Source organism: Protopterus annectens, chromosome 6.part0, assembly GCF_019279795.1.
Source record: "Protopterus annectens isolate FY-2018-M chromosome 6.part0, PAN1.0, whole genome shotgun sequence".
Lineage (NCBI taxonomy): Eukaryota > Metazoa > Chordata > Ceratodontiformes > Protopteridae > Protopterus > Protopterus annectens.
This window is the reverse complement of record NC_056737.1, coordinates 438,666,763-438,692,902: the sequence shown is the minus strand read 5'-3', so window position 1 is coordinate 438,692,902 and position 26,140 is coordinate 438,666,763. Positions and strand designations below refer to the sequence as shown.

General features: G+C 41.8%; 1 protein-coding gene across 2 annotated transcripts in view; it reads right to left on the bottom strand.

Moving 5' to 3' along the window:
* The window catches only part of BAHD1 (bromo adjacent homology domain containing 1), a 790,414-nt gene that overhangs the window by 207,613 nt on the left and 556,661 nt on the right, over positions 1–26,140 (bottom strand). For both annotated transcript variants that reach the window (XM_044074179.1, XM_044074177.1), the window contains exon 4: positions 3,279–3,655. In XM_044074179.1, the coding sequence (XP_043930114.1) occupies positions 3,279–3,655 (377 nt within the window). The remainder of the gene's footprint in view (positions 1–3,278; positions 3,656–26,140) is intronic.

Genomic DNA, 26,140 nt, shown 5'->3' with positions numbered 1-26,140 from the left:
TACCTATAATAAATTTAGTTCATCTATTAAGCTAGATGCATACCTAATTATCTTGTCTCAGTCTTGATCTTTTGCAACACTGCTGTAAAATGAACATGCTCTTGTGTGCTGCACACTTTTCCCAAAATGTTTGCATTCTTTTCACTGAAACATTTATGCTCACAATGATGCTAAATGTAACTACTATACACACCTGTGCATGCACACCCAGATAATGGCTGAAAAGGGTCTTACATAAAAATGAAGGAATGAATGAATATAAGAAATTATGCCTCTTCTTGGTAGTGACGGGCTCCTCTCACGAAGTGCATGAACCTTCTCAAACTGTCTGGTAATTAATCTTCATATGCAGCATTTACGCACCTTGGAAGTCTAAACAGTAAATCCGGCCTCCTGTGGGCAACCATAGAAGGAATGAGTGAAGAGTGACCACGCGAAAGGACTCTTTTGTAACACACATTTAGGCTGCTCAAGTCTAGAAGTGGCATGAAGGCCAGTGTCGTCCTTTGCTCACACAAAAAAAAAATGGTATTAATTTCAGTCCCTATGAGTTTCAACTGTCTGTGTGGCTATTTTTCAAGCCATTGTTGCAGCTACTTTCTTGCCTGTATATTTTTAATAGGGCAAATCATTTGGAAAAGGCAACTAGTGGACAAAGTGAGGAAGTAAAGGGACAGCAATAATCCTTTGGCTATAATCTACATTGCCCATTTTTCTTTGGCAATTTCTGATCAGCTATAGAACATGAAAGGACCAGGACTCGACTGCTGCAAGTCTTTAACATGATTGGTCACAGCTGTTCCGAAAGGGAAGGTCCATAGTTCCTTGGCCAGTGACCTTAGTAGACCATAGCAAGAGTGTAGCTGGGATTCACCAGAATTCTGCTATTGCTCACACTGTAGTTTTACATGGGAAGTACAGACTCTACAAACTTCTGTTCCTTGCTAAAAATGAAAGAAAAGAAAGGAAAGGTAAAATGTCAGTCCCCCAGAGTTTGACCACCTTCTTTCATGCTCTCCAAGTACTCACTAATTTGTGGTCCAAATACCAGGGGACTTCCCAAAAGGAGATCTTTAAAGGACTGCAGTGGTATAGTCAGGCAGTGCCAGGAATGCTGACAAACAGCAAAGCCACAGCTTGTGGTATAGATAGGCAGTGCCCAGAATGCTGACAAACAGCAAAGCCGGAGCTTGTGGTATAGTTATAGTTAGGCAGTGCCAGGAATGCTGGCAAACAACAAAGCCGGAGCTTGTGGTATAGTTATAGTTAGGCAGTGCCAGGAATGCTGGCAAACAACAAAGCCGGAGCTTGTGGTATAGTTATAGTTAGGCAGTGCCAGGAATGCTGGCAAACAACAATGACAAACAGCAAAGCCTGAGCTTGTGGTATAGTTATAGTTAGGCAGTGCCAGGAATGCTGGCAAACAACAAAGCCGGAGCTTGTGGTATAGTTATAGTTAGGCAGTGCCAGGAATGCTGGCAAACAACAAAGCCGGAGCTTGTGGTATAGTTATAGTTAGGCAGTGCCAGGAATGCTGGCAAACAACAAAGCCGGAGCTTGTGGTATAGTTATAGTTAGGCAGTGCCAGGAATGCTGGCAAACAACAAAGCCGGAGCTTGTTGTATAGTTATAGTTAGGCAGTGTCCGGAATGCTGGCAAACAACAAAGCCGGAGCTTGCTACTCTTATTACTCCATCCAAGGCATTAGCATTACATGCCACATGGATAGACCACTGAAAATGCAGTGCATGTGCCCTAAAATTCTCCTGCAGGAATTTTTCAGGAAGCCCATCAGCAGCATGTTTCATTTAATGCTGCAGGTCCCACTATAATACCTGTATAATACTCCAGCAGCATAAGAGACAGCATAAAGGATACAAACACAGTTTTCTAAAGGGGCCCACTCTCCAATTTCCTTTTTGGGGGGATGCACTGCAGAAAGATGAAAAATAGAGATCCTGAAAGGTATCTGATGAGAGAGCAATGCCTGACTTAGGTATGTTCGTCCAGAGAGAGCAGTCATTAGTGGGAAAGACATCTATCAGCCTTCCCTGGGACCAAGGCCACACTGCAAGTTTGTTCTCAGGCAAATGATGGAGCATCCTGAAGGATGCCTACCAAAGCAGATACCACTCAGGAAAACTATTTCACCACTTAAACAAGTTTTCTGCAACTACCTCAGGAAGAAAAACAGGCTGAAATAGCCAACCCCCCCCCTTGCATTAAACAGGGACTTCACCAAATATAGGATCCTCCAGAGGATAAGGAGTACTATCTTCTTTATTCAAATCCTCCATAACAGGGTCCAGTACAGACTCTAATTACCTGATCTTAGCACCTTCTGCCCCCTTTTTAGCATCAGGAACTTGGAAACAGAAAATACATACTAGTCACCCTGAAGTCAGTGAGTTTTCAATGCGAGTCTAACAAGACAAAGAGGTGTATGGGGGTGATGTGGCAGAGGTTAGCTGAGCCATGAAGGTGCCGTAACACTCAAAAATGGATATGTGGGTAAACAGCCCACACAGTTAAGCAGAGAATTCCATGGGAAGGAGCCAATTTCTTGTAAAATGGGTTTGACCAATCAATGTAAGTCAAACACATGCCTGAGGGAGGCCTACCCTCAAGTCTTGGATGTCAGTGGTAAAAAAAAATGTTAAAATGTTGAAATTACAAAAGCTGTCACTTGTAATGCAGGTAGTGCATAACCCAAAGTTGTCCATAACAGCACGTGGCAAATCCATGTCGGGGTTGTGGCATCTGATACACTAAACCCCTGAAGGCCTAGGAGTGCAGCAGAAATGCGTGAATGGGCAAGATAAGAGTAGAGCCTCTAAAAGAGGGTATTTACCTCTAATTTATTTACTGCAGTAGCCATGACAAAACAAAAACCTGTTATTGCAGACAATCGTCTAATGGCAGAAGACTAACCGCAAGATATTAACAACAAAGACCTAAGCATCTCTTTCATTCTCCTGGATATAGGACTGTAATAAAACCTGTCAAGAGCATTTTTCTATCTACTTCCCACTGGCTTCTGATATAAAACAATCTACTATAAAGAATTACCTGCTCAAGCTACTAACCCTTTGCTATTACCTACAATAATCATACCTACACTAACTAACTATTCAGCTCTTATTACTGTAGATGCAGTCGCTCAACGCACTGTTAAATATCATGTCACATTGGCAAGTCGGTCAATGGTGGGTGTAAAAAAAAGATAAATTAAAAAACCGCATTATTATTAAACACATTTCAGAAATGAAGCCTCTTACCACAACGTAGACTGCCTTCTCAAATGAAACTCCCACTGGAAGCCAGCCATTTGTTGCTCTTCTTCTGCTTATTCGCTGCTGTTTAGGGTCCCTGCTGGATTTTTTATCAGCTGTATTAACATTTCCTGTTGCACTCCGCATGCTAGACTTGGATCCACTAGGAGGTTTTGAACTTAGTGGACATTCACGAGCCACCTTGAGCATAGACATTGTCTGAGGCTGTACAGGGTCAAGGTTTGGGGTCTGCAGTGGTGGGACGGGCTCAGCTGCTGTTGGCACACTAGGTACAGGGCATCCTGAGAGAGGGTGTGCAGGTGACACTGGCCGACCTGCCATAGGAATAGCAAGGCTAAGCTGCTCCAAAGATTTGTAGCCATCTAAGAAGAGAAAAGAAGAAAAATATAACATTGTTACTAGCTACATAACACTTACTGTATAATACTATTAATTGTGACTAACTGTATAATTAACTGAATCTTCAATACTGGTACAAAGGAAATTTACTGACAAAGACAGAAAAAACAGTGTGTCTAAGGAAGATGTAATGTTTTCAAATAAAAACTCCAAAGGATTTCCTCATTTTGAGTCATCAGCCCTGCCTAGCAGTAACAATATTTAAAATAACATTTATTTCCATCAGCCTGAGTATACAACAGGTAACAAAAAATATGAACTTATGCTTTAATATGGTATGAAACAGCACTGATTAGCTTAAACATATGTACTTTTGCAATTACTGTTTTTTTTTTTCTATGTACCATTTTCTCAGTGGTTCTGTATAGATAGTGAGTTTTGCTGTGCAAATATTCTCTGAAAAATTTGCATGGACTAGTGGGACCTATCTGGGTTGTTAAAATACAACTGTAACACACAGCATGAATATGTTAAGAAAACTGCATTCTTAAAAGGGGATTTTGCTGTTAAGAAACTGATTAACTAACCATCTCCCATGATAAACTATCCCTCAGTGTCCTGGGCACAACATTCTATCAGTGGCCTTAAAAGAATCATGTCCGAAGGATGTAACATGGCCTCCAAGGCTTTATAAGGAGAAAATAACCTTCCTCAACCTCATTCATCAACAGAGAGGATGCAGGCGATGTAGCAGGCCTTTACTAACATGTAAACTAACCTTGAAGGGAACATGAAATTATGTTTTCACAAGCTTTCATTGCTGTGAGATACAAAATTTTGGCTAGGCTAGGGTATACATGAGTTCAATTTTGTGTGTCAGAAGGTGGCACAAATCAATGCAGTTTACTGCATTAATTTTAGCCAAAGAGATCACAGAAAATGCAGTATATATAACAAGTATATGGTACGCATATGTGCTAAAGCAAAGATGAGTACGGTTTTTCAAATGCATATAAATAAATGCCGTGGTCAACAGCAAGTTCAACAGTGTTGAGTTCACTTTATTGACCAAACAGCTCTACTCAAAGCCAACCTGAAACTAACAGATTTTTAAGAATTGTTTCTTCAGAACTTCAGTTCAGACATATGCAAAAGAAATGAACCACTTAAGAACCAACAAGAAACAACCACATAACTCAGCTCACACAACTCATGAATTTTCACTTCTTGACTATCCCCCCCTCATAAACACACACAGTTCATCTTTGATCAACAGCCATCTTGTGCTTTGGACCAACCATGAACTACCATTGCTTTTATCATCTTCATTCGGCTGTTCCCGTTAAGGGTCGCCACAGCGGATCATCTGTTTCCATTTCTTCCTATCCTCTGCATCTTGCTCTGTCACACCAACCACCTGCATGTCCTATCTCACCACATCCATAAACCTTATCGTAGGCCTTCCTCTTTTCCTGTTACCTGGTAGCTTCATCCCTAACATCTTTTTCCCAACATACTCAGCATCCCTCCTCAACACATGTCCAAACCAATGTAATTTTGCCTCTGGCTTTGTCTCCAAACCTTCCAACCTGGGCTAACCCTCTAATACACTTATTCCTAATCCTGTCCACCCTCGTCACACCCATTGCAAATCTTAAAATCTTTAACTCTGCCACATCCAACTCTAACTCCTGCCTTTTTGTCAGTGCCACTGTCTCCAACCCATATTACATAGCTGGTCTTGCTACCCTCTTCTCTTGTACACCTTTCCTTTCACTCTTACTGGTACTCGTTTGTCACAAATCACTCCTGACACACTTCTCCACCCACTCCATCCTGCCTGTACTCTCCTTCACCTCTCTTCCACACTCACCATTACTCTGAACTATTGATCCCAAGTATTTAAACTCATCCACCTTCGCCACCTCTACTCCTTGCATCCTCACCATTCCTCTATCCTCCCTCTCATTCATACACATATATTCTGTCTTAGTCCTGCTGACCTTCATTAATCTTCTCTCTAGAGTATATCTCCATCTCTCCAGGGTCTCCTCCACCTGTTCCCTACTCTCACTACAGATCACAATGTCATCTGCAAACATCATAGTCCACGGGGACTCCTGTCTGATCTTGTCTGTCAGCCTGTCCATCACCACTGCAAATACGAAAGGGCTCAGAGCTGATCTTTTATGTAATCCCACCTTCACCTTAAACGCATCCGTCACTCCCACCGCAGACCTCCCTGCTGTCACACTACCCTCGTACATATCCTGTACCACTCTTACATATTTCTCTGACACTCCCGACTTCTTCATACAATACCAAAACTCCTTTTTAGGCACCCTGTCATATGCTTTCTCTTAAGTCTACAAAAACACAATGCAACTCCTTCTGACCTACTCTGTACTTCTCCATCAACACTCTGAGAGCCAACATTGCATCTGTAGTACTCTTTCCCGGCATGAAACCATACTGCTGATCACTAATCATCACACCCCTTTTTAACCTAGCTTCCACTACTCTTTCCCATAACTTCATGCTGTGACTGATCAAGTTAATCCCTCTGTAGTTACTACAGCTCTGCACATCACACTTATTCTTAAAAATCGGTACCAAAACACTTTCTCCATTCCTCAGGCATCCTCTCACTTTCCAAAATTTCATTAAACAATCTGGTTAAAAACTCCACTGCCATTTCACCTAAACACTTCCATGCTTCCACAGGTATGTTATCTGGACCAACAGCCTTTCTATTTTTCATCCTCTTCATAGCTATCCTTACACCTTCCTCCTTGCTAATCCATTGCACTTCATGATTCACTATCCTCACATCATCCAACCTTCTTTCCCTCTCATTCTCTTCATTCATCAACCCCTCAAAGTACTCTTTCCATCTGCTCAACACACTCTCCTCATTTGTATGTTTCCCTCATTAGCCTTTATCACCTTCACCTGCTGCACATCTTTCCTAGCTTGGACCCTCTGTCTAGCCAATCAGTACAGGTCCTTTTCTCCCTCAGTGTCCAAACCTTTCATACACCTCTTCATATACATTATCCTTCGCCACCTCTCTCTTTGCCATGCACCTCATCTCCTTATACTCCTGTCTATTTTCTTCATCTCTCTGACAATCACACTTCTTCTTTGCCAACCTCTTTCTCTGTATACTCTCCTGTACTTCCGCATTCCACCACTATGTCTCCTTGTCGTCCTTCCTCTGTCCAGATGTCATACTAAGCACCATTTTAGCAGTCTCCCTTACTAGCTCTGCTGTAGTTACCCAGCTATTTGGTAACTCTTCACTGCCACCCAGAGCCTATCTTAATTCTTCCTTGAACTCCACCTCACAATTACCCTTTTTCAATTTCCATCATTTGATCCTTGGTGCTGCCCTCACACTCCTCTTCTTCTTGATAACCAATGTCATCTTACAAACCACCATCCTATGCTGCCTAACTACACTTTCCCCGGTCACCACTTTACAGTCTTCAATCTCCTTCAAACTGGCCCCTCTACATAAGATATAATCTACCTGTGTGCATCTTCCTCCACTCTTGTAAGTCACCCTATGCTCCTCCCTCTTGTTAAAATACGTATTCACCACAGCAATGTCCATCCTTTTCGCAAAATCCACTACCATCTGACCTTCTGCATTGCTTTTTATATAGGAAGAAAAGACTCACGGGGCCAGCAAAGAGTTCTCTTATTCTGCAACCTCAAAATGGGTACTTGGCCATCCATCGCATCTTAGAAAAAAACATCATAAGTAGAAGTCACTGAATAACTTTATAAACTATTTTGTTTACTTTAAATGTACTGTGATCAGCTCTTCTGGGGAAGGTGACCATGTCAGCTCTGAAATGTCTGTGGCAGGACATAACTACGCCTCAGAGGTGAAGTGAATCTTATAGTAATCCTGTTCAAGTGCTAGTCATTTTACTTTTTACTACGCACAAATTGACATCTGCAAGGCCAACCTAGAAGCACTACTGGATGAAGACACTAGAAAACACAACAAAGTAGTAAGAGGTGGAAGTGACAGTAATGCAATGTACCTACAAGATGAAGAATTTGTTTTTGTTACATTAGTTATTTGCAATCATTCACAAGCCAACTATTTGTCAGGAAAATTTATATGAATCATGTTCAACTTGTGCAGGATTGTAGTTCTCTCACACAGCATTATTAAACAGCAGCCTGTAATGTTACAAGTAGTGTTCTACCAATGGTGTTCTCAAGCAAAAGAAGGCTAAAACATTACTATTAAAACCACAGTCTTAAGCAGAAGTTGCTTTATTAGAATAATTGCTACTTTTGCACAGCCAAAGCCCTTTGGTTTAACTTGACTGCAATTCAATTTCTTTCTTTTTACTTTAACTGTACACATCTTGGTCTTGTCTGGTTCTGGCCTTGCTAATTGCAGGTACTGTTGTTCTGGCAACTCGGTACCGTAAAAATCCACTGCCAATCAATAGTGGACCGGAGTTCCGCTGTGGCGACCCCTAACCGGGAAAAGCCAAAAGAGACAACCTATGCCTATACAGTGCAAAGCCTCCACAGCAAACAAAAACAACAATGTATCATGCAAACAGATGCAGTCCATCTTTCTAGTTTCATACGGCTCTTATCACAATGGCAAACAATGAGGAAATTAAGAATTACATGAACTTCAACACAATACTTAGAATAAAACATACCCAAGAAATACAAACCTCATTACTTCTTAGTGGTGCAATGTGACAACCCACCACTGGACCAGTAATCAAGGCACTTCAATACTCACCACTGGCAACAGTGGGGGATGTACAATGGGAGGATTAGAAGTACAAACACAGTATACTGTGTATGTACTTGTAATCCTCCCAGTGTACGTCCCCCACTGTTGCCAGTGGTGAGGATTGAGGCTCCTTGATTACTGGTCCAGTGGTGGGTCATCACACTTATTGGCTGGCAGTAGTGGGATCACCACATCACATACTGGGATTCAGTGGTGTGGAAATTGAACTCCTGTAGCCTCTAAACAGTGGTCACTAAAGAAGGTGTTTGTACTCTCATGCAGCCACAGTGAACATTCAGAGTTTCATATCACAACAGTTTTATTTTTTGTTAGCTTAGTTAGGGAGAGCAAACAAGGATATCAGCAGAGAAGTATGGCAAGCTGACAAGGAGCCAGCTGGCTGAGGCGTGCCAGGACAAAGGATTGGTGCATGCCGACCTGACTAAAGTAGAAATGATTGCAGCCTTAACCACAGCTGCATCACAGACCAGCAACCAGGACAACCAGACTGGCCTTGGGGATGTACAACTCTGAGAAAATGGACAGTTCAACTTTGCCTCAGAGGACCTAAAGTGTCAGTCTGGAGTTTAAGAGACTTGAACAGGAGGCCAAACATTTGGAAATAGAACCAAGAGAGAATGCAGTGTTTGGAGGTCGAAGTAGAATCAGCAGAGAGACTGACACATCTGGAAAATGAAAGGCACAGGCAACATGAAAAGGAGATGCAGAGTCTTCCCCAGGGTAATGGAGGTAATGAGGAAGGGAGCAACCGAACCCCCGAAGCAATAAAGGTCAGTATATTTCTTCCACAACTTGCAGAGGGTGTAATTTTGATAGTTTTATTCATATGTTTGAAAGCGTTTGTAAACAGTATAATGTTGACCAAGGGCTCTGGGTACGGTTCCTGACCCCCTTACTCCATGGTAAAGCTGCAACTGCTGTTTCTAAATTATCTGATACTGATTACATAAATTACAACACTGTTAAAACTGTTGGTTTTAAGTTAACACCTGAAGCTTATAGAAAAAAATGTTTGTGCGCACAGACACAAGGCAGATGAATGTGTGTGTGTGTATATATTGCTGGGTTAAGCACTTATTTTACAGATGGGTGCGTGGGTGTCAGGTCACTACTTTTGAAGGGCTGGCAGACCTTTTGGTGTGGGAACAAGCCCTTAGCACTTTGCCTGAGGACATGAGAATCTGGTTAGCAGACAGGGAATGTAATACCACAGATGAGTTGGGGGGAAAAAAGGGAGACCTATACCTAGCAAGCAGGGCATCACTGCACAAACAAGGGATACCCACTGCTGTACATGGGTCTAAGGGAACCCAAGGTGGGCAGCCTAAGCCACCCCAACAGAGTAGGCCAGTAAAAAGGGAAGCCACTAGTTTAGGTACATGACCAGGATCAAGGATTAAATGTTTTTAATGTAACCAGTGGGGCCATGTAGCATATAGATGTCCATGGAGGCAAGGTGGGGAACAAAAGGTGGCACAGCCAACAAGTGGGAATGACAGAATGCCAGCAGCAAGTTGTCTGGAGACAACAAGGGTATCAAACTGCCGCAAGAGGTTACATTCAATCTCACTAGATGGGAAACAGGCCACTGCTAAGAGAAACAGCCTCCGACCTAAATATTGTGAAGCCTGCAATGGTTAAAGGGGAGCACTACTTGCTTGGGCAGTCTACTCCAGTCAGAGCTTTAGGACGGACCCCATTCCAAATACCTTTGGCTAGGGTTCACCTTGCCTGGGAGGATAGAAAAGGAAGCAAGCAAGTAGGTGTGTTTGAGGATATCCCAGCAGATGTCCTAATAGGGAATAATGCAGTACCTTGTGCGTATGCAGTTACATGCAGTCAGGCTTTGCGACAAGCATGTGGGTCTGGTAGCTTTGGGGGGACACAGAGACTGGACATGAAGCCAGAACTGGGGAGGTGGCTACTTCAGGGAGGGAGCTACACTGTAGCAGTGAAATTGAAGAGCCACAGCTGCTTGTGGGTACTGATGTTCCCTTGGACACAGTGACTGCAAGGGCAGAGGTACCCAGGCTGGCAGTGAGGCACCACTGTCAGAGGATACCAGACTTCCTGTGGAAGAGTTGAGACAGGCTCAGCTCTCGGATCCTACATTACAGAGCTTGTGGGAGGTAGCTAAAGAGGCACCTGACTCTCAAGGAAAAGGGGAATCTGTATACTGAGACAAAGGGTTGCTGTACAGAGAATGGACCCGAGGGAAGGCTAGAGGGTGAGAGCATACAACAACTGGTAGTGCCCAGAACCTACCGTTTGCTACTTCTAGCCACAGCTAATGACATTCCCTTTGCACGTCATATGGGCATAAAGTGCACAAAGAGATGTATTATGCAGAACTTTTACTGGCATGGGATTTCCAGGGATGTAGCAGGGTACTGCAGGACCTGTGAGCAGTGACAAAAGGAAGGCAAGGCAGGAGACAAGGTTAAAAGCTTCTTTGGTGCCTTTGCCTGTGACTGAAGAGCCATTTTAGAGGGTAGCCATGGATACTGTGAGGCCTCTGAGTACCTTAAGTTCCACAGGGAAGAACTCTATCCTAGTGATAGTAGACTATGATACAAGGTACCCTGAGGCGGTGGCTCTGTCCTCCATCGAGACAGAAAAGGTGGCAAATGCTTTGTTAGAGAATTTCAGCAAGGTAGGTTTCTCAAAAAAAAAATACTGACTGACAAAGATGCCAATTTCATGTCAGACTTGCTGGTTTGTCTGTGGAAGCACTGCGTGGTGTAGCACCTAAAGACCACCCTCTACCATCCCCAGACTAATGGTCTTGTGGGGAGGTTAAACTCTACACTAAAGAGCATGCTACTGGCATTTGCAGACCAGTTTAAGCAGGAGTGGGACAAATATTTGCCCCATCTGTTTGCTTAAAGATAGATGCTCCAGGAATCCACAGGTTTTTCACCCTCTGAGTTGCTGTATGGGCACAGGGTGAGGGGACTTCTAGATTTAATTTGCGATGAGTGGGAGAGTGAGTGTGAATCCCACAAGGAGTCGGTTGTGGCATACAGGATCATAGGACGTTACTAGACTATTGGCCCTGAGGCCCTTATAAGTCTAGCCAAGAGTTTAGCCCGTGTTTAGACAAGTCAGCACCCGATGACCCCTGTGTCCAGCAGGGACACAGTTGAATCCCGGGGTGTGTTTTCTATTTTCCATCCAGTTGTCCAGGTTGCACTTAAAAAGGGGTAATGAGGTAGCCTGCTTGACATGGGCAAGGAGTCTATTCCACAGATGGGGCAGTCTCTGGGACAAACCTGTCCTGCCAACAAGTCCTATTGATGCCACACACAAGGCTGAGGTCAAGCGTGTGGGTTACTCGAATGGAGCTTAACTTGTGGATATGCAGCAGTCCCATCAAGGTGGAGTCCAAGATCACCTTGTATGCCACAAAGAGGTCAACTCTGAGGTGGCTGTATGAAACTGAGTAGAGGGAACGGTCTTTTAACCTGTGAATGTTAGATGTTTTAGGCCCTGGATTCTCCTTGGTAAGGAACATCTGAAGGTCTCTCCAGCTGCTGCATGTGCTTTGCAAGGTACATGCCGAAAGGGGAGTTGTACTTAATAATGGACCTTATAAGGGAAGAATACAGGGATGTTATGACCTTGTCCCTGGATGAGATGCCCTTACTTATGAGGTGGGCCATGTATAAAGCTTTCTGTACAATGGAAGCAACATGGTGGTCAAAAGTCAGGTTGCTATCAACCTAGGTGCCCAATTCCCTCATGACTGATTGTGTTTAGGACATAGTTATTAATGTGATAATTTGTGAGGACATCACTCTCCCCAAAGAGGATGACGCATTTCTTTTGGTATTCAGCTTGAGGCCATGTTTCTAGCACCAGTCATTTGTTTGGGTGAGACCCTCTTGGAGGCTGTCCACATCACTGGTTTTGGCCTGCACCTCAGAGAAGTATATATGAAGTAAAAGAGGCCCCACGACCAAACCCTGGAGTACGCTGCTTGTTATGGATCTACTGCTTGAGGTGGCTTACCCTAGTTTGACTAGGTGGGTTCTATCAGTGAGCCTGTCTGCCACCCATCTTGTAACATACGAATTGATGCCTAGTTAAGAGAGTTTATCTATATGCCTGAGTGGAGAACAGTGTCAAAGGCTTTGGCCAGGTGAAGGTAGACTGTGTGCAGTCTTCTCCTCATCCATGGCTTTGGTGACTGACAAAGTCGTCAACCAAATTTAACATACATGACCTCCCCCTTGATGAAGCCAAACGGTGTGGGACTGAGTATCTGGAGGTTGCCAAAATCCTTGTTAATGAGATCCATGATAATCTGTTCCATGGCCTTGCAGATCAGGCTAGTTAGGTTGATGGGTCTATAATTTCCCAGATCGGTGGATACTCCACCTTTGTGCAAAGGGATGACAGTGGCTGTCCTTCACTCAGCTGGGGTGAACCTGGTACTCAGGCTTTGGCTGAATAGGGTGCCTAATGGTGCTGCAAGTTCCTGCTTGAGTACACGTAGGATGCACAACGGGATGTTTTCGGGTCCCATGAAGGCTGCATTTTTTGCCTTTGAGAGAGCAGTGACGACCTGCTCCCTAGATATAAGGGGACGGGGGCAAGTACTGGGGATGTTCTGATTTACTGATGGGGGGTACAAAGGAGTGAAGTTTTCCCTGAATCTGTCAGCCAGCAATTTTCCTACATCTACTGCATTTGTATATGTGGTCTTCCTGACCACCAGTTTTGAGCAGATCTGGGTGCTTCCTTTGATATTGTGGACATATGTGAAGAAGACCTTATGACTGTCTCTAGTAGATGTGGCCAATTTGGACTCTTAAGTGTGCTTTGGAGGATTTCACTAGTGCTCTTATTTGCTTGTTCAGACTAAGGAGAGATTGCTTCCAACTGGGTACCTGCTCTTTCTTGGTCAGCATTTTTTTTTGTTTTGTTATAGAGTTTACTTATTGCAGATGTCCACCAGACAAGTTTGCTCTTCCTTACAGAGGATGATGTAGTCCTGTCGGGTATTCCTGATTCCATGCATTGCATCTACATAAATGCTCATACAGTGCTTTGGTGTAGTTTTGGATAACGGTGCCAGTTCCTATAGAGGGAGAGGGGGCTGTGAGGATGTTTATATTCCATCCCTCAAGAGACTGTAATCAGCTTTGGAGAAGTTTTTTTTTTTGTCGGACCTTAACTGGGGGGAGGGTCAGGGGAGATGGTCACTACGAAAGTGACCGTTCTATGGTCGAATCTTACTAAGGAGGATGACACTGTAGGGATGCTGCAGTGGTTACTCATGCTGGTTAATACCAAGTCCAAGATAATATCACCTCTTGTCGGGGCATCGACTAGCTGTTCCAAGGCATTTGCATTAAAAAAATTGAGGAACCGCTGGGCATTTGTGTTCTGGCATAAGCAGTTCATCCATGTTTGAGTAGTTAAGTCACCCAGTATCAGGGTAAAGGGTTGAATCTTGATATATTCAAAGAGGTCCAGATAGGTGGGATTGGGCATCTTGTGTCAGTTATGGGGGCTGATAACTAGCTATGATTTGAATAGGGGTCTTGTCAATGGTTAACTGCTCCTGGAGTGTCTCCTGTGCGTCATACTGTTTGACCAGCCTGGAGGTGTGTACGTGTTTAATATATGTTGAAACTCTACCTCCTTTGGCTTTACTGCCCACAGTTTGGGGTCTGAATGTATGAAAGGAACTAGGAAAGGCTGTGGTGCTCTCCGCAGCTTTGAACCAGGTTTCTGTGACTGCAAGAAGTCAGCATCTTTCAGGGTTAAGAATGCTTGCAATGAGTGCAGTTTCATATTTAGACTCCTAGTGTTTAGCAGCATGACCTTAATTTGTGTTTTGTTGAAATATTTATGTTGGCAGTTTTAACCTCATCACTTTTCCTAAAAAAGGCACTACGGAGAGACAAGAGCCTTTGCCAGAAGCCTCAAGCCCAAGTGAGACTGACTCAAGCCCTCTTTGGCAAAGCATTGTGGTCTGTCGATCATACCTTCCCAGGCTATCAAGTACTGGAGCCCCCTGGAATGACACCAGAAACTAAGTCAATTATTGAAGTCAATAATTTCTGTTTGTATTAAGGCATCAGTCTGGGTGACAGTAGAATACTGCTTAAGGTTAGGGACATATCTACCGGAGACACATTCAGCGAGCTCAATCATTTCTCTTTCATATAGTCCAAGGAGGTGCATCTCAAGTCATTCATGCCAACATGTGCTATGACAGAGTCCTAACAGTACCTGTTGTTGAGAGACTTGAGCGTGTATGTGATATGACGGATTCTGGCACCTGACAGACAACTAACTGACTTTCTCCTTACCCAGCCTGGTGAGAGGCACATCTGTGTGCCTCACAATGGAGGCTGCTATATCTGAAATCTCAGAATATGACTCTGAGAACTCATGGACTTGGGCCAGGAGAACATGGCAGAAGCCCAACAGCAGAAAAAGGTCTGGTATGACAGGAATGCTCGAGCAGGAGAGTATGCTGTTGGGCAGCAAGTTATGGTTGAGAGGAGCACAAACTACCATGTTAACATGATGAAACCTTACCATGACAAGGAGGCCCTTGTGCTGAGTATTTGCAGTGGATGGCAGGAGTCGTCTGAGGGGGATCTGGTGACTGATGATCTCAGTGAGGTTCAGACTGACACCTCAGTGGAAGGGGTAGCAATGTCCCAGCAGCTATCCCCTACCCAGGTTTGATAAATCTGAGCAGTGTTACAGTTGTTTGGGGGCATGTTCACTGGGAAACCAGGGTGCACACACCTGGTGTGGCACCATGTGGATATAGGACCCCAATGACATATTTAAGCAGGCCTTTTATATGGTGCCTAAGAGTCAAGCAGACTCTGAGGAAGGGGATACAGGAAATGCTGGAACTAGGAGTAATCCAGGAGTCCAGCAGTCCCTGGGCCTCCCCAGAGGTGCTGGTACCAAAGAAAGATGGCAGTGTCAGGTTCTCTGTGGACTACAGGAAATAAAATAGCCACATAATATCAGATGCTTACCCCATGCAGAGGACAGATGAAGCCCTGGGGCAGCTGGGTTGGGCTAAGTATCTTGCCACTACTGATCTTACCAAGGGCTACTGGCAGATACCCTTGACTCCCAATACTAGAGAGAGGTCAGCCTTTGTGACTCCTTTAAGCTTGTATGAGTTCACAAACATGCCCTTTCAGATAAAATGTCCCAACGACTTTCCAGACTCTGGTAGATCACATCCTAGGAGGAGATTTTGCCCTTGCTTACCTGAATGATACTGCCATCTACAGTCATTCCTGGCAAGAACACCTTCAGCATGTCAGAGAGGTGCTGGCAGACTACAGAGGGCAGGGTTGACCACTAAGCCCACTAAGTGTCAGGTGGGTATGGCAGAGGTCTCCTACCTGGGACAGAGTGGGGACTGGTAAGATCAGACCAGAATCTGCTAAAGTGTAAGCCATTCAGGCGCAGCCTGCCCCTGTTACCACAAAGCAGGTGAGGGCATTCTTAGGGACAGCAGGATACTACAGAAAGTTTGTCCCCACTTACAGTATCATAGCTGCTCCCCTCACACACCTGACAAGGAAAAACATGCCAGATAGGGTAGTGTGGACCCCAGCATGTGAGCATGTATTCCAGAAGCTTAAAGGAGCTTTGGTAGGACCCCCTATGTTAGCCAGTCCAGATTACAGCAAATAATTTGTTGTGCAGGTGGATGCTTCAAAACATGGGGTGGGGCTGTACTCAGCCAGGTTTCCTCAGAGGGAGAAGAGCACCCAGTGGTATATCTCAGCTGTAGATTCCAACCCAGGGAGGAATGCTATGCAGCTATAGAAAAGGAATATCTAGCCATAGTGTGGGCAATGCAGAAACGTCAGACTTATCTGTATGGAAGGAAATTCACTGTAGTTGCATACCTCAGTCCCTTAACATGACTGCATCAAGCCAGCCAACAAAATGCCAAGTTACTAAGTGAAGCCTAGGGTTGCAGGCATATATGATAGTGCAGCACTGCAGTGGGGTTAGCAATGCCAATGCAGATGGGCTCTCAAAACAGGGTATGGGGTTAGTGTATTCCCAGACAGGCTCATCCCCTCTTCAGCAACGTTTCACAAGGGTCACTTGAACTAGCTTGAGTATTCGAGGTGGGGGGGTTGTGACAGAGAAAGAGGTATTGCCAAGCACAGCTATCTGGAATTTTGTAAATAAGTATATATTTGTGAATATCAACATAACTTATGTAAAATGCTTGTGTTACAACTGTATTAGAACTGTATGTCATGTGTATATCAAACTGTACAGAAGTGTCTGTTGAAAAGGCTTTTGCAGAGTGCTTAAAATGTAACCACAGTGTGCATTACTGAAAAAGAACAGAATTGTACATGCAGTATTGTAACTGTTTAAATGTATATACTTTAACAGTGGAATTGGACTACAGGAGTTCAACTTCGTAAAAATAGCTGAAATTAAATTACTTTATGGCAGCAAGATGACAATGTCTAAAACTAGGGAGCTTTCAGTATTGTCGCTAGGGTAAAATAATTAGTAGTCTTGAAATGTGAAAGAATGTAATTGTTTTATGACTTCCAGCATCCGCCAAAGATCTGACATTTATGTATTAACAGGTAGATGCTAAATACTTCCAGCAATGGGGATTTCAACTGGGAGAGTCAGATGACAAGAAATTATGTCATTCTGCAAGCTGTCCCAGAAGTAAAACTTGGGATATTAATTTGAGAAATCTCTGAGAGACGGAGGGCATTCTGTATTCTGTCTTGGACCTGACAACAACAAGAACCATTCACAATATCTGCCTTGCTCTGACGAAGTTACTAGGAAACAGTAAAATTCTTTTGAAATATAATCAGGAATATAGCAAAGCTAAATTTAGATATTTTTCTTTATTTATGTGGGATTGTCCTGGAATGTTGTTTTAAATGTTTCCTTTGATTTTAAACTCTGATATCACTATGAATATATACAGAGTATTTTCTTGTTCTTTTATTATTAAATATATTTAAACCTTTCATTGTGGCTGATCTGCCTAGAGATATTTAAGTTTTGAGAGTACCTGCATACTTATCTGGTGACACTGTGGGCCACTCCTAATAGCCCTGCACTTGGTCAAACTACCATCTGTATTAATATACAGAAAGAATTTTCAGCCTTTGTTAAGGGCCTTAAAGTAGCTGATAAGTTGGCTGGTGGCAGTGATAACTACCTTATAGTCTGGGCAAAAGAGGGCATAGGTAGTAAACCTGTGCCAGCCTTTCCCAGGTGTGGGTATGTGTGTAAATCAAACCTCCAAGAGGGTGTGTGTCAGCTACTTGGGCAGGGGCATGAAGCACTGGTTGGACAGAGATGGTGCTGGAGGCCTTGCCAAGCCATTCAGGTGAAATTTCAACTGTACAGCTGTGCCAGTGGTGAGTCTTATTGGGGATCTGGAGAAAGAGGAAGAAACCAGCCCGACTGACTGTGGTCTCTGTGTGCTCTTAAGGAAATTGTACTTAATGCAGACAGCTGCATCTGGAAATACTATGTGGGTACCTTGTCATCCTCTCAGTGTACGTTGCCCACTGGTACCAGTGGTAAGGATTGAGACTCATTGATTACTGGTCCAGTAGTAGGTCGTCACAGCAGTTACAGGCTGAAAAACATATTACCCCCTCTGTTATGATGAGACCCACAACTCCATGACTCCTGGATGTAACAAACTTTGTAGACAGTGGGGCAAACTCAAGTGATTACACTCAAGAGTTCTGAAAAGTAACTGCTGCAGGTGTGGCATGCTTTTAGGAATTTCACTGATATCTCCAAATACAGAGGTCAGACCTGGGGACATTAGGTGCTGCCTGCAGCCCCACTACTAGTGCAGCCAGAATAAGCAGTTTCCGATAACACTACACCAACATGTGAACTGCTACTTACAACAGACTACGCTAAGTTTCTGGAAGCTTCACTGCCAGAAAATGACTCGGGAAGGGCACTAAAAATTTAGGAGAAATAGAATATCACATTTCCAGAGTCTTTTTTTTTTTTTTTTGAGTTTCAATCACTGGTTACTATTATTACAGCTAGTCCAAAAATGTCCTAATGCGTGTCTCTAGGCAACTATAATGTCTAACCCATTTGCAGTGAGGTAGGGCAGCCTGGAATGTTAAATGGAACCATGACAGCAAACAGATTTATTGAACACCTGCCACAGCTTCTGAATAACGTTTCTATAGGACATAAATATAACCCTTGTGTGTAGCAAGTATCAAACCTATCCGCTGTGTGCCTCTTCTGGCAGTTATTCATTAAACTCCTTCCATCCATTTTTCACAAAAACAGAAAACTGATCCCCAAATACCAGTTTAGCCTCCCTACTATCAGTTAAAAGAAGGCACAGACAAGGTATATTATAAACTTAATTTACTCACCAATTAACCATTTAATCAAATTCACAGCCACAAGGGAAACAGAAACTCAACAAGTGTAAGGCAAGAAAACAAATCCTGAAGTGAGTTGCCAGAATATCGCAAACGGCACACACGTCATCTACGAGTAACTTGGAAAAATCACCATTTAACTAAAGCCATGTGTTTGCAAGGGAAAAAGAAATGTGTGCGTCCTGCAAAACTAACAGCTGCATTCTGTTACAAATGCTTTATGCTGCGAAGTAGACTTCTCTTTTTTGGGAAAAAAAGAAGAAAAATCTGTATTACTGGGTGGACTGCTGTTAATTTCAGTAAACAAGATTTTTTTTTATAGAGTATGTTGGTGTATTCAGCCAAATGAGATACAAGATTTTTTTGTGCGTTAGTGTATGAAGAAATGTGTTAGCTGGACAGACCTAGCTAAATTACTTGAAATCACTTCTCAGTATGAGTGGACAAAATAGTTGCAAGCTGTTAGGCAAATAAATGAATAAAATTAAGCTGGCAGGAATGACAAAGATCAGAGATTTCTGCAGTACGGTGGCTGATTACAATACAATTATTCATCTGATGGGGAGCATTCTAAACTACTACTAATTCCAGCCAGACAGAAGTCAGTTCAGATGAAGGTGACAGTCTTATCTGTGCTCCACCCCCATATAATTAGTAAAGGGTCATGGATATTTTAAGATAAAGGAGGAACACTTGGCAAAACAGAAGGCAGTTACCAGATACCTGAAAATGCATTAACTGTTAAATTACAAAAAGAAGCAAAAAATGTTTTCTAGCAGTAACAAAGGTAGTGGCGTTCGAAAGACATGCGTGAATGGACATGCCTTCGTTGAAGGTTGGGCATCAGACTGGCACCTTGGCACTGTAAAAATCAACTGCCAATCATTAGCGGACTGGCATTCCGCTGTGGCGACCCCTAACCGGGAAAAGCCGAAAGAACATAATCAAAGGTAATACAGCAAGAGTTTATATCAGCATACAAACTGTACAACCTTTGGAGAACTTTTACACAGTCTAATTGGAATTAATCATGTTGTAAATTACAGTACCAGTTATGACAACAGCACACAACGTATAAACACAGACAGCTGCTTGAATAAATCAGAGTAAATGTGTTTATTTTTTTCACTCTTCTTCTCTCCTTTCATTCATACTTTCCTTAGCCAGTTTATAGCTTCATTTCTTAATCACAAGAAAAATATTGCGATGGACGAAGTTCTACAAGTTGTTGCAGTTTTTGCTAAAGTTTCCCATACAAAGAATATGCCAAAAGGAAAAAATTACAGGAGTATTTATTATTGTGTGCTGTTCTGATAAAACTTTTTTAGTTAAATCAATGAAAATGCATTTAGTAATTAAAGGAGGCTACGCTTGCTTATTGCTCTACTGCAACTGTCAGTATAATAAATGATATCTTAGACGAAGGCGTTATATTAACGGGTGTTTTCGCCTGTAACTATACAAACGCAAAGAAACTGCATACAATAACTTGAAAAGGCAACTCACATAAGGTGTATTTATAGTACTTAGAGCTTTGCAGAGGAAGGACAAGAGTTTGTACAAGCACTTTTTTTTCTTTTCTAAAGCAAAATGTTTTCTGACACCAATTTTTATCCTAGCTTTAAAAACGATGCATGTTTGTACAACATTTTTAAAGTAAATGCAAAGCTAGCAATGATTTAATATCATTCAAGTATACGGCATAATGAAACTTATCTTGATCAGTGTGGGTAATCAGTTGGCTACCTACCCGTAAGTCATAATTCAAAGGGGGAAATCAGAAAAGGCACAAATGGAAATATTTTGGAAGATTTAATTATGCTAAGGTTAAAAGTAGAGGAGGCTCAATAATTAACAGCAAAGACAGGAAGAGAAGAGCTAAATAAGGTTATGTATTAATAACTTAAACCAGGTAAATGACACCACTCTTTCACTTGGTTTTAGTGTTTGTATTCACCAAAGCCAATCTTCTTAGTTATGTATGATTAATCTTCAGGAAAGTTTCCAGGAACAGAAGGTATTCATCTGAAATCGAAGGAAGGACATTATAAAGATCTGCAAGTTTACATTTAACAATATTTTAAAAGGGTGGGACTTTTGTTAGCATCTTGAAAGAAAGCTGTAAAAGCTGTATTATAAGCCATATCCATGAGCACACCTTTTTGTCTTATTAGTGGAACGTGTTATAGAAAAAGACATGTATGATCTTATGCTGGTTGCTGATCCCTTGATACCAACTATTCATGCCTTACCCTAAGGTCCATAAGTCTTTACATAACCCACCTCTTAGTCTCATTGTTTCAGGCAGGGGTTGGGCAACAGAATTTATTTCCATTTTTATTAAGCATCACTTAAAAAAAACTTTTAGAAAAAGCTAGTGCGGTTCTTAGGGGTACGGAGCACTTTCTGTGTATGTTGGGTGATTATTCTAGAGAACATGGTATTTATTCTGAACATACTTTGTTAGCTGCCATGGCTATACAGACCTCATTTACTATCATACCCCATGAAATGGGCATTACCAACCTGAAGAGTTTTCTAACTGTAAACACTGATTATTCATCTGAATTGATTGGATGTATAGATGTCTTCATGGACATGATTCTACAAAATAATGTGTTTTTGTTTAATGACATTCTTTATAGACAAAAGATAGGGGTTGCAATGGAGACTCCTTGTGCTAACAGTTACCTACCTAGTGTTGGCGGAATGGGACCGTGAGGTAGTCCTCAGTGGGCACCCCTTCTCCACACAGTTGCTGTATTACAAGCGCTCTGTGGATGACATTTTTGTTTTGTAGGAAGGTTCAGAGGCTGGCTTACTTGAATTTGTCCATTATTTAGAAACATCAAATGACTGTTTTAAATTTACTACGAATTATTAGCCATTACTATAGACTTTCTAGATGTGAAAATTGACCTTTTTGATGGAGTTATTAAAACCTTCCTATATAGGAAACCATGTAGGAAGAATACTTTTTTACATCATAACAGCATGCATCTCAGGCATGTTTTTAACAATATCACCAAACGTCAGTACCTTAGAATTTCTCGCTAACACACTGAGGATATAGAAGGTTTTCAAGCTATGGATCTACTAAGTAATGACTTTTTGGCTAGGGGCTATAAGCAGCAGGATGTGAAAGCTACATATGGTGAGGTTGCTTCCTTGAGATCAAGCAAGGGCAAACCTTTCTTTAAACGCTCATATGAGTCCAAGTTAGCCCATGATAAATCAACTGGCCATAAAGTTAAGACTTTCATTGACTTATGGCAATAATGTGCAGCAGGTCTGCAGCAAAGTTAATAAATTTTGGTCCATATTACTCTCAGATGACAAAATAAAATCTACAGTGGGTGATAAACCTAGTTATGTATTTAAGAAAAATTTGTCACTGAAGAGACAACTGTGTTATAGATCTATGGTTAGACCAGTTTTGTCTTCTGAGCAGAAGAGAACCTGTCCTTGTAGGGGCTGCAAAGCCTGCTGTCATATTTCTACCAGGGTAGTTTTTCAGCATTCAGTACATGATGTTATATTTAAACCTGATTTTTATGCTGATTGTAAGTCCCATGGACTTGTATACTTGGTCAGATGTAAACATTGCACTTCCTTCTACGTGGGGAAAACTGCTAAGATGCTTAAAGAGCGCATTCTTCAGCATATAGGTGACAAGACGTAAAAACACACTTAATGCCCTAGCCAAACATGTTTCTATTTTTACTGATCATAGTTTTGATTTTATAGTGTTGCAATTGCTATATTTTAACAAAAGGCATGGTAATTTTAATAATAGAATTGAAACTGCAGAGACAAGGTGGATTGTAAAGTTGCAGGCAGATAAACTGCCTGCCCTTAATGCCTCTGTTCCTTTAAAACCAATTCTTAAGAAAATAAGTATACATCAACAATTGACTGCTGCATTCGATTGGTTAATTGAAGCACATTTTAATATTTAATGGGTTCTGTTGTTTTATTCTGTGGATCTGATGAAGCACAACTTGTGTGAAAGCACTTATTCTGTGTACTCTGTGTATTAAATTTTTATACTTTTACAGCCTTGGTGGATGCCTGGTTTGTTTGCAGCAAAAGCTGTATTATCCAAGTAAGGGTAAAAACATTTGTAACCATTTAATGTTATTACTCAAACACCTTTATTAACTTTGCATATTACACAGTGACATAGGAACATGCACAGTTACAAAAATGCAAGCAAACCATTGCATAAAATTTTTCCTTTTCATGCATTATACATTCATGGTTTATTTACTAACCATTGTTATTCAGGTTAACATTACATAGCACGCTTAATGCCTTCTCTGAAATGTCATGCCTTCTCCTGAATGTTATTCAAGTACTGTTCTCACAGATTCCATTTATTTCTATGTAGTGTGCTCCTTCCCTTCCCTAAAGATCCCACCACAATTTTATCTCATTTACAACATTCAATAATTATATTATGGTTGGTTGAGCTTTTGATTTCCATTTTCTGCCAACTGCTTTTTTGGCAGACATTACTAAACTTAGTATGTCTTTACTATGTCTAGGCAATTCAGTTTTTATATCCCAACTCAAAAGAATAATTTCTATAAAATATAATAATTCGATCCCCCAATGTATCGGCTAAAGTACCCTGTAGGATTTTTTTTTCTAAATACATCAACATGTCACATTCCCAAAAACATGTTCCCATGTACCCCTCCCTTTCCCATCACACCTCCACCAACTGCTGTCTACCCGTGGAAACATTCTCTGAAGCCTACCTGTAGTATAAAATACCTGTGTAAACACTTCGACGAAAAAATCTTAAACCTTCTAAAACTGTTTTGCATATTTGGTAATCATACCCTCCCCACTGTTCCTTTGTATGTTGCCTTTTCAGTTTCATTTTTCAGTCATTTCTAAGCTAAGCTGGTTGACCCTTGTACATGCTTTAATTTATTTGCCCCTGGAGGTTAGAACCAGTGAGACCACTTCCACAAAGAGGTGGGTCACCAGTGGTGTCCCTCCAGGGCTCTATGCCAGGAACACTCCTCTTTGACATCTACTTCTCGGATGTCAAAGCCAATGTCAAAGACCCCTGGCTAACGAGGTTTGCAGATGATTGCAAACTGAGAACAGTCACTGAATGTCCCCAGGATGACAGCACCCCTTCAGGAAGGTCTAATACAGACATGTTTAACGCCAAAGCCAATCCTTAAAACTCAATACCACGAAATGCATTATAGAACCTTTTGGGAAATCTGCCACCCAGAATAACTGTCATCAATAAAACACCCTTAAAAGTTGATTCACTAGCTGGGGATCTGGGAACTCATGTAGATAGTAAACTAGCCTTCAAGCAACATGTGTCTAAGGTAATAAGAAAATCTTTCTATGCTGCTCAACTTATAAGCAAGGGCATGGCATCTAGGTCCAGAGAGTTCATACTACGATACTCGGCCCTCATCAGGCCCTTCCATACAGTATAATGCCACCTTTGGTATGTACCTGACTAGGCACATGCAGCAACTGGAATGTCCACAAAGGTTCCTTACAAAAAGAATACGAGGAATAAACACAATGTCCTACACTGATCACCTCAAATCCCAGTCTCTTTACATGATATCATGCAGACTTCTGAGAGGTGATCTTTGCCTCACATACAAGGCATTCCTGGACCCTGTTTTGATGAATCTTTTGCAAATATGCAAAACAAACAGAGTCATAGCTACTAGATTAAAAGATCTGTTTCTCAAAGAACTCCCATTCCTAGGAACACGCTTCCCATCCATGTGAAGCAGATTTCCTCCCTATGCCTATTTAAGCACAACTTGGACCTATGGGTGGATAAGTAAGAAATTCACCCTGGTCTGGCTCCTCTGTCTGTCATGGACAGAGGCAGTAAGGAAATCACCCCCTATAAATCACATTTCTGAGTCACATTTGGATTGCATGGCTATACTTTTAAGGGCCCTAGTGGTTGTTTAGCCTGGCATACAGCTATGAACATATCCCTTTTTTACCTGCAGCTTGTTCTAGACTCAACAGTACAGTCAACCAGAGATGAGCTTTCATTTACCATTCTCTATTCCTTTTTCTTGCCTATACTCAGTTATCAGCTCCTGGTAGGGAAAATAGTCTCCAACCCACAGTATCCTTTCAAATCTGGTAATCTTATACCACCTTGTAGTGTAGGGAAAAAGAACTTATCCCATGTAACTCCTGCCCTTTTTCCCTCACAAAATATTCCTTCAACTCTATCATCCTCAGCTTCTCTGGTTCAATTCAATATGAATGACCTGTATATAGTATTACAAGGACTAGAAATATTTTCCACTGCTTGTACACAACTATCAGTATCAATAGTCAAGAGCTTCCTTTTGCTTAATCTCTTCCCACATATCCTTAGCAGGTGTAACAGAATCCTTTTTAATCCTAACATGTAAATACTTCAGCTTGTCTCCCATAAAAATGGGTACTGCTGAACCAATTAATTTGTGAGAACAAATTTTACTGCTATATCTGCTATATAATTTGGTTTATCTTCGTTTTTTTTCAGGATATAAAATAAACCGGTTTCAAAATGTTCCATAAGATAGAAATATCCTATTTTTGCTTTATCAAATACAAAATATCATCTGCAAACACGGATATTTTTTATAAAGCACCATACTAATGATACCCTTGAATTTGTGAGCCCTTATTTTCTTTGCTAATGGCATGAAATGTATAACAAAAAATAAAAGGAAAAGATGGCATCCCTGCCTTCACCAAATATTGCCTGGTAGACTCCTTACTAAACATAGTCAAATTCAGCCTCTCTACTGGATTTATGCCAGAGGAATGGAGAACTGCAACAGTTATCCCACTCCATTAGTTGAGATCCAGTACTGATGCAGGAAACTACGGACCAATAAGCCTCACTAGCTTTATCTGCAAAGCAAAAGAATGCATTAGTATGGAACTTCTAACAAGGACACAGGCAGTGCCCAAGCCCTTGTCCCAAATCCAGTTTGGGTTTGTTAAATGCAGATCCTGCCTCTTCAACCTAATACGCTTCTTTGAGTAAGTCAAACTGGTGCATTAGACATGAACAAATTGGTTCACATTGCCTATGTGTACCTGGCAAAGGCCTCCGATAACATCCTACATTCTGGCATTATCAATAAGATAATCAAACTAAATGTAAACCCCTATCTTACATGCTGGATATCAAACTAGCTAACCGTCAGAACCCAATCTATTCATGTGGGAGGCACATACTCTTCTAAAAGAGTAGTTACCAGCAGTGCCCCTAAGGATAGGTTCTC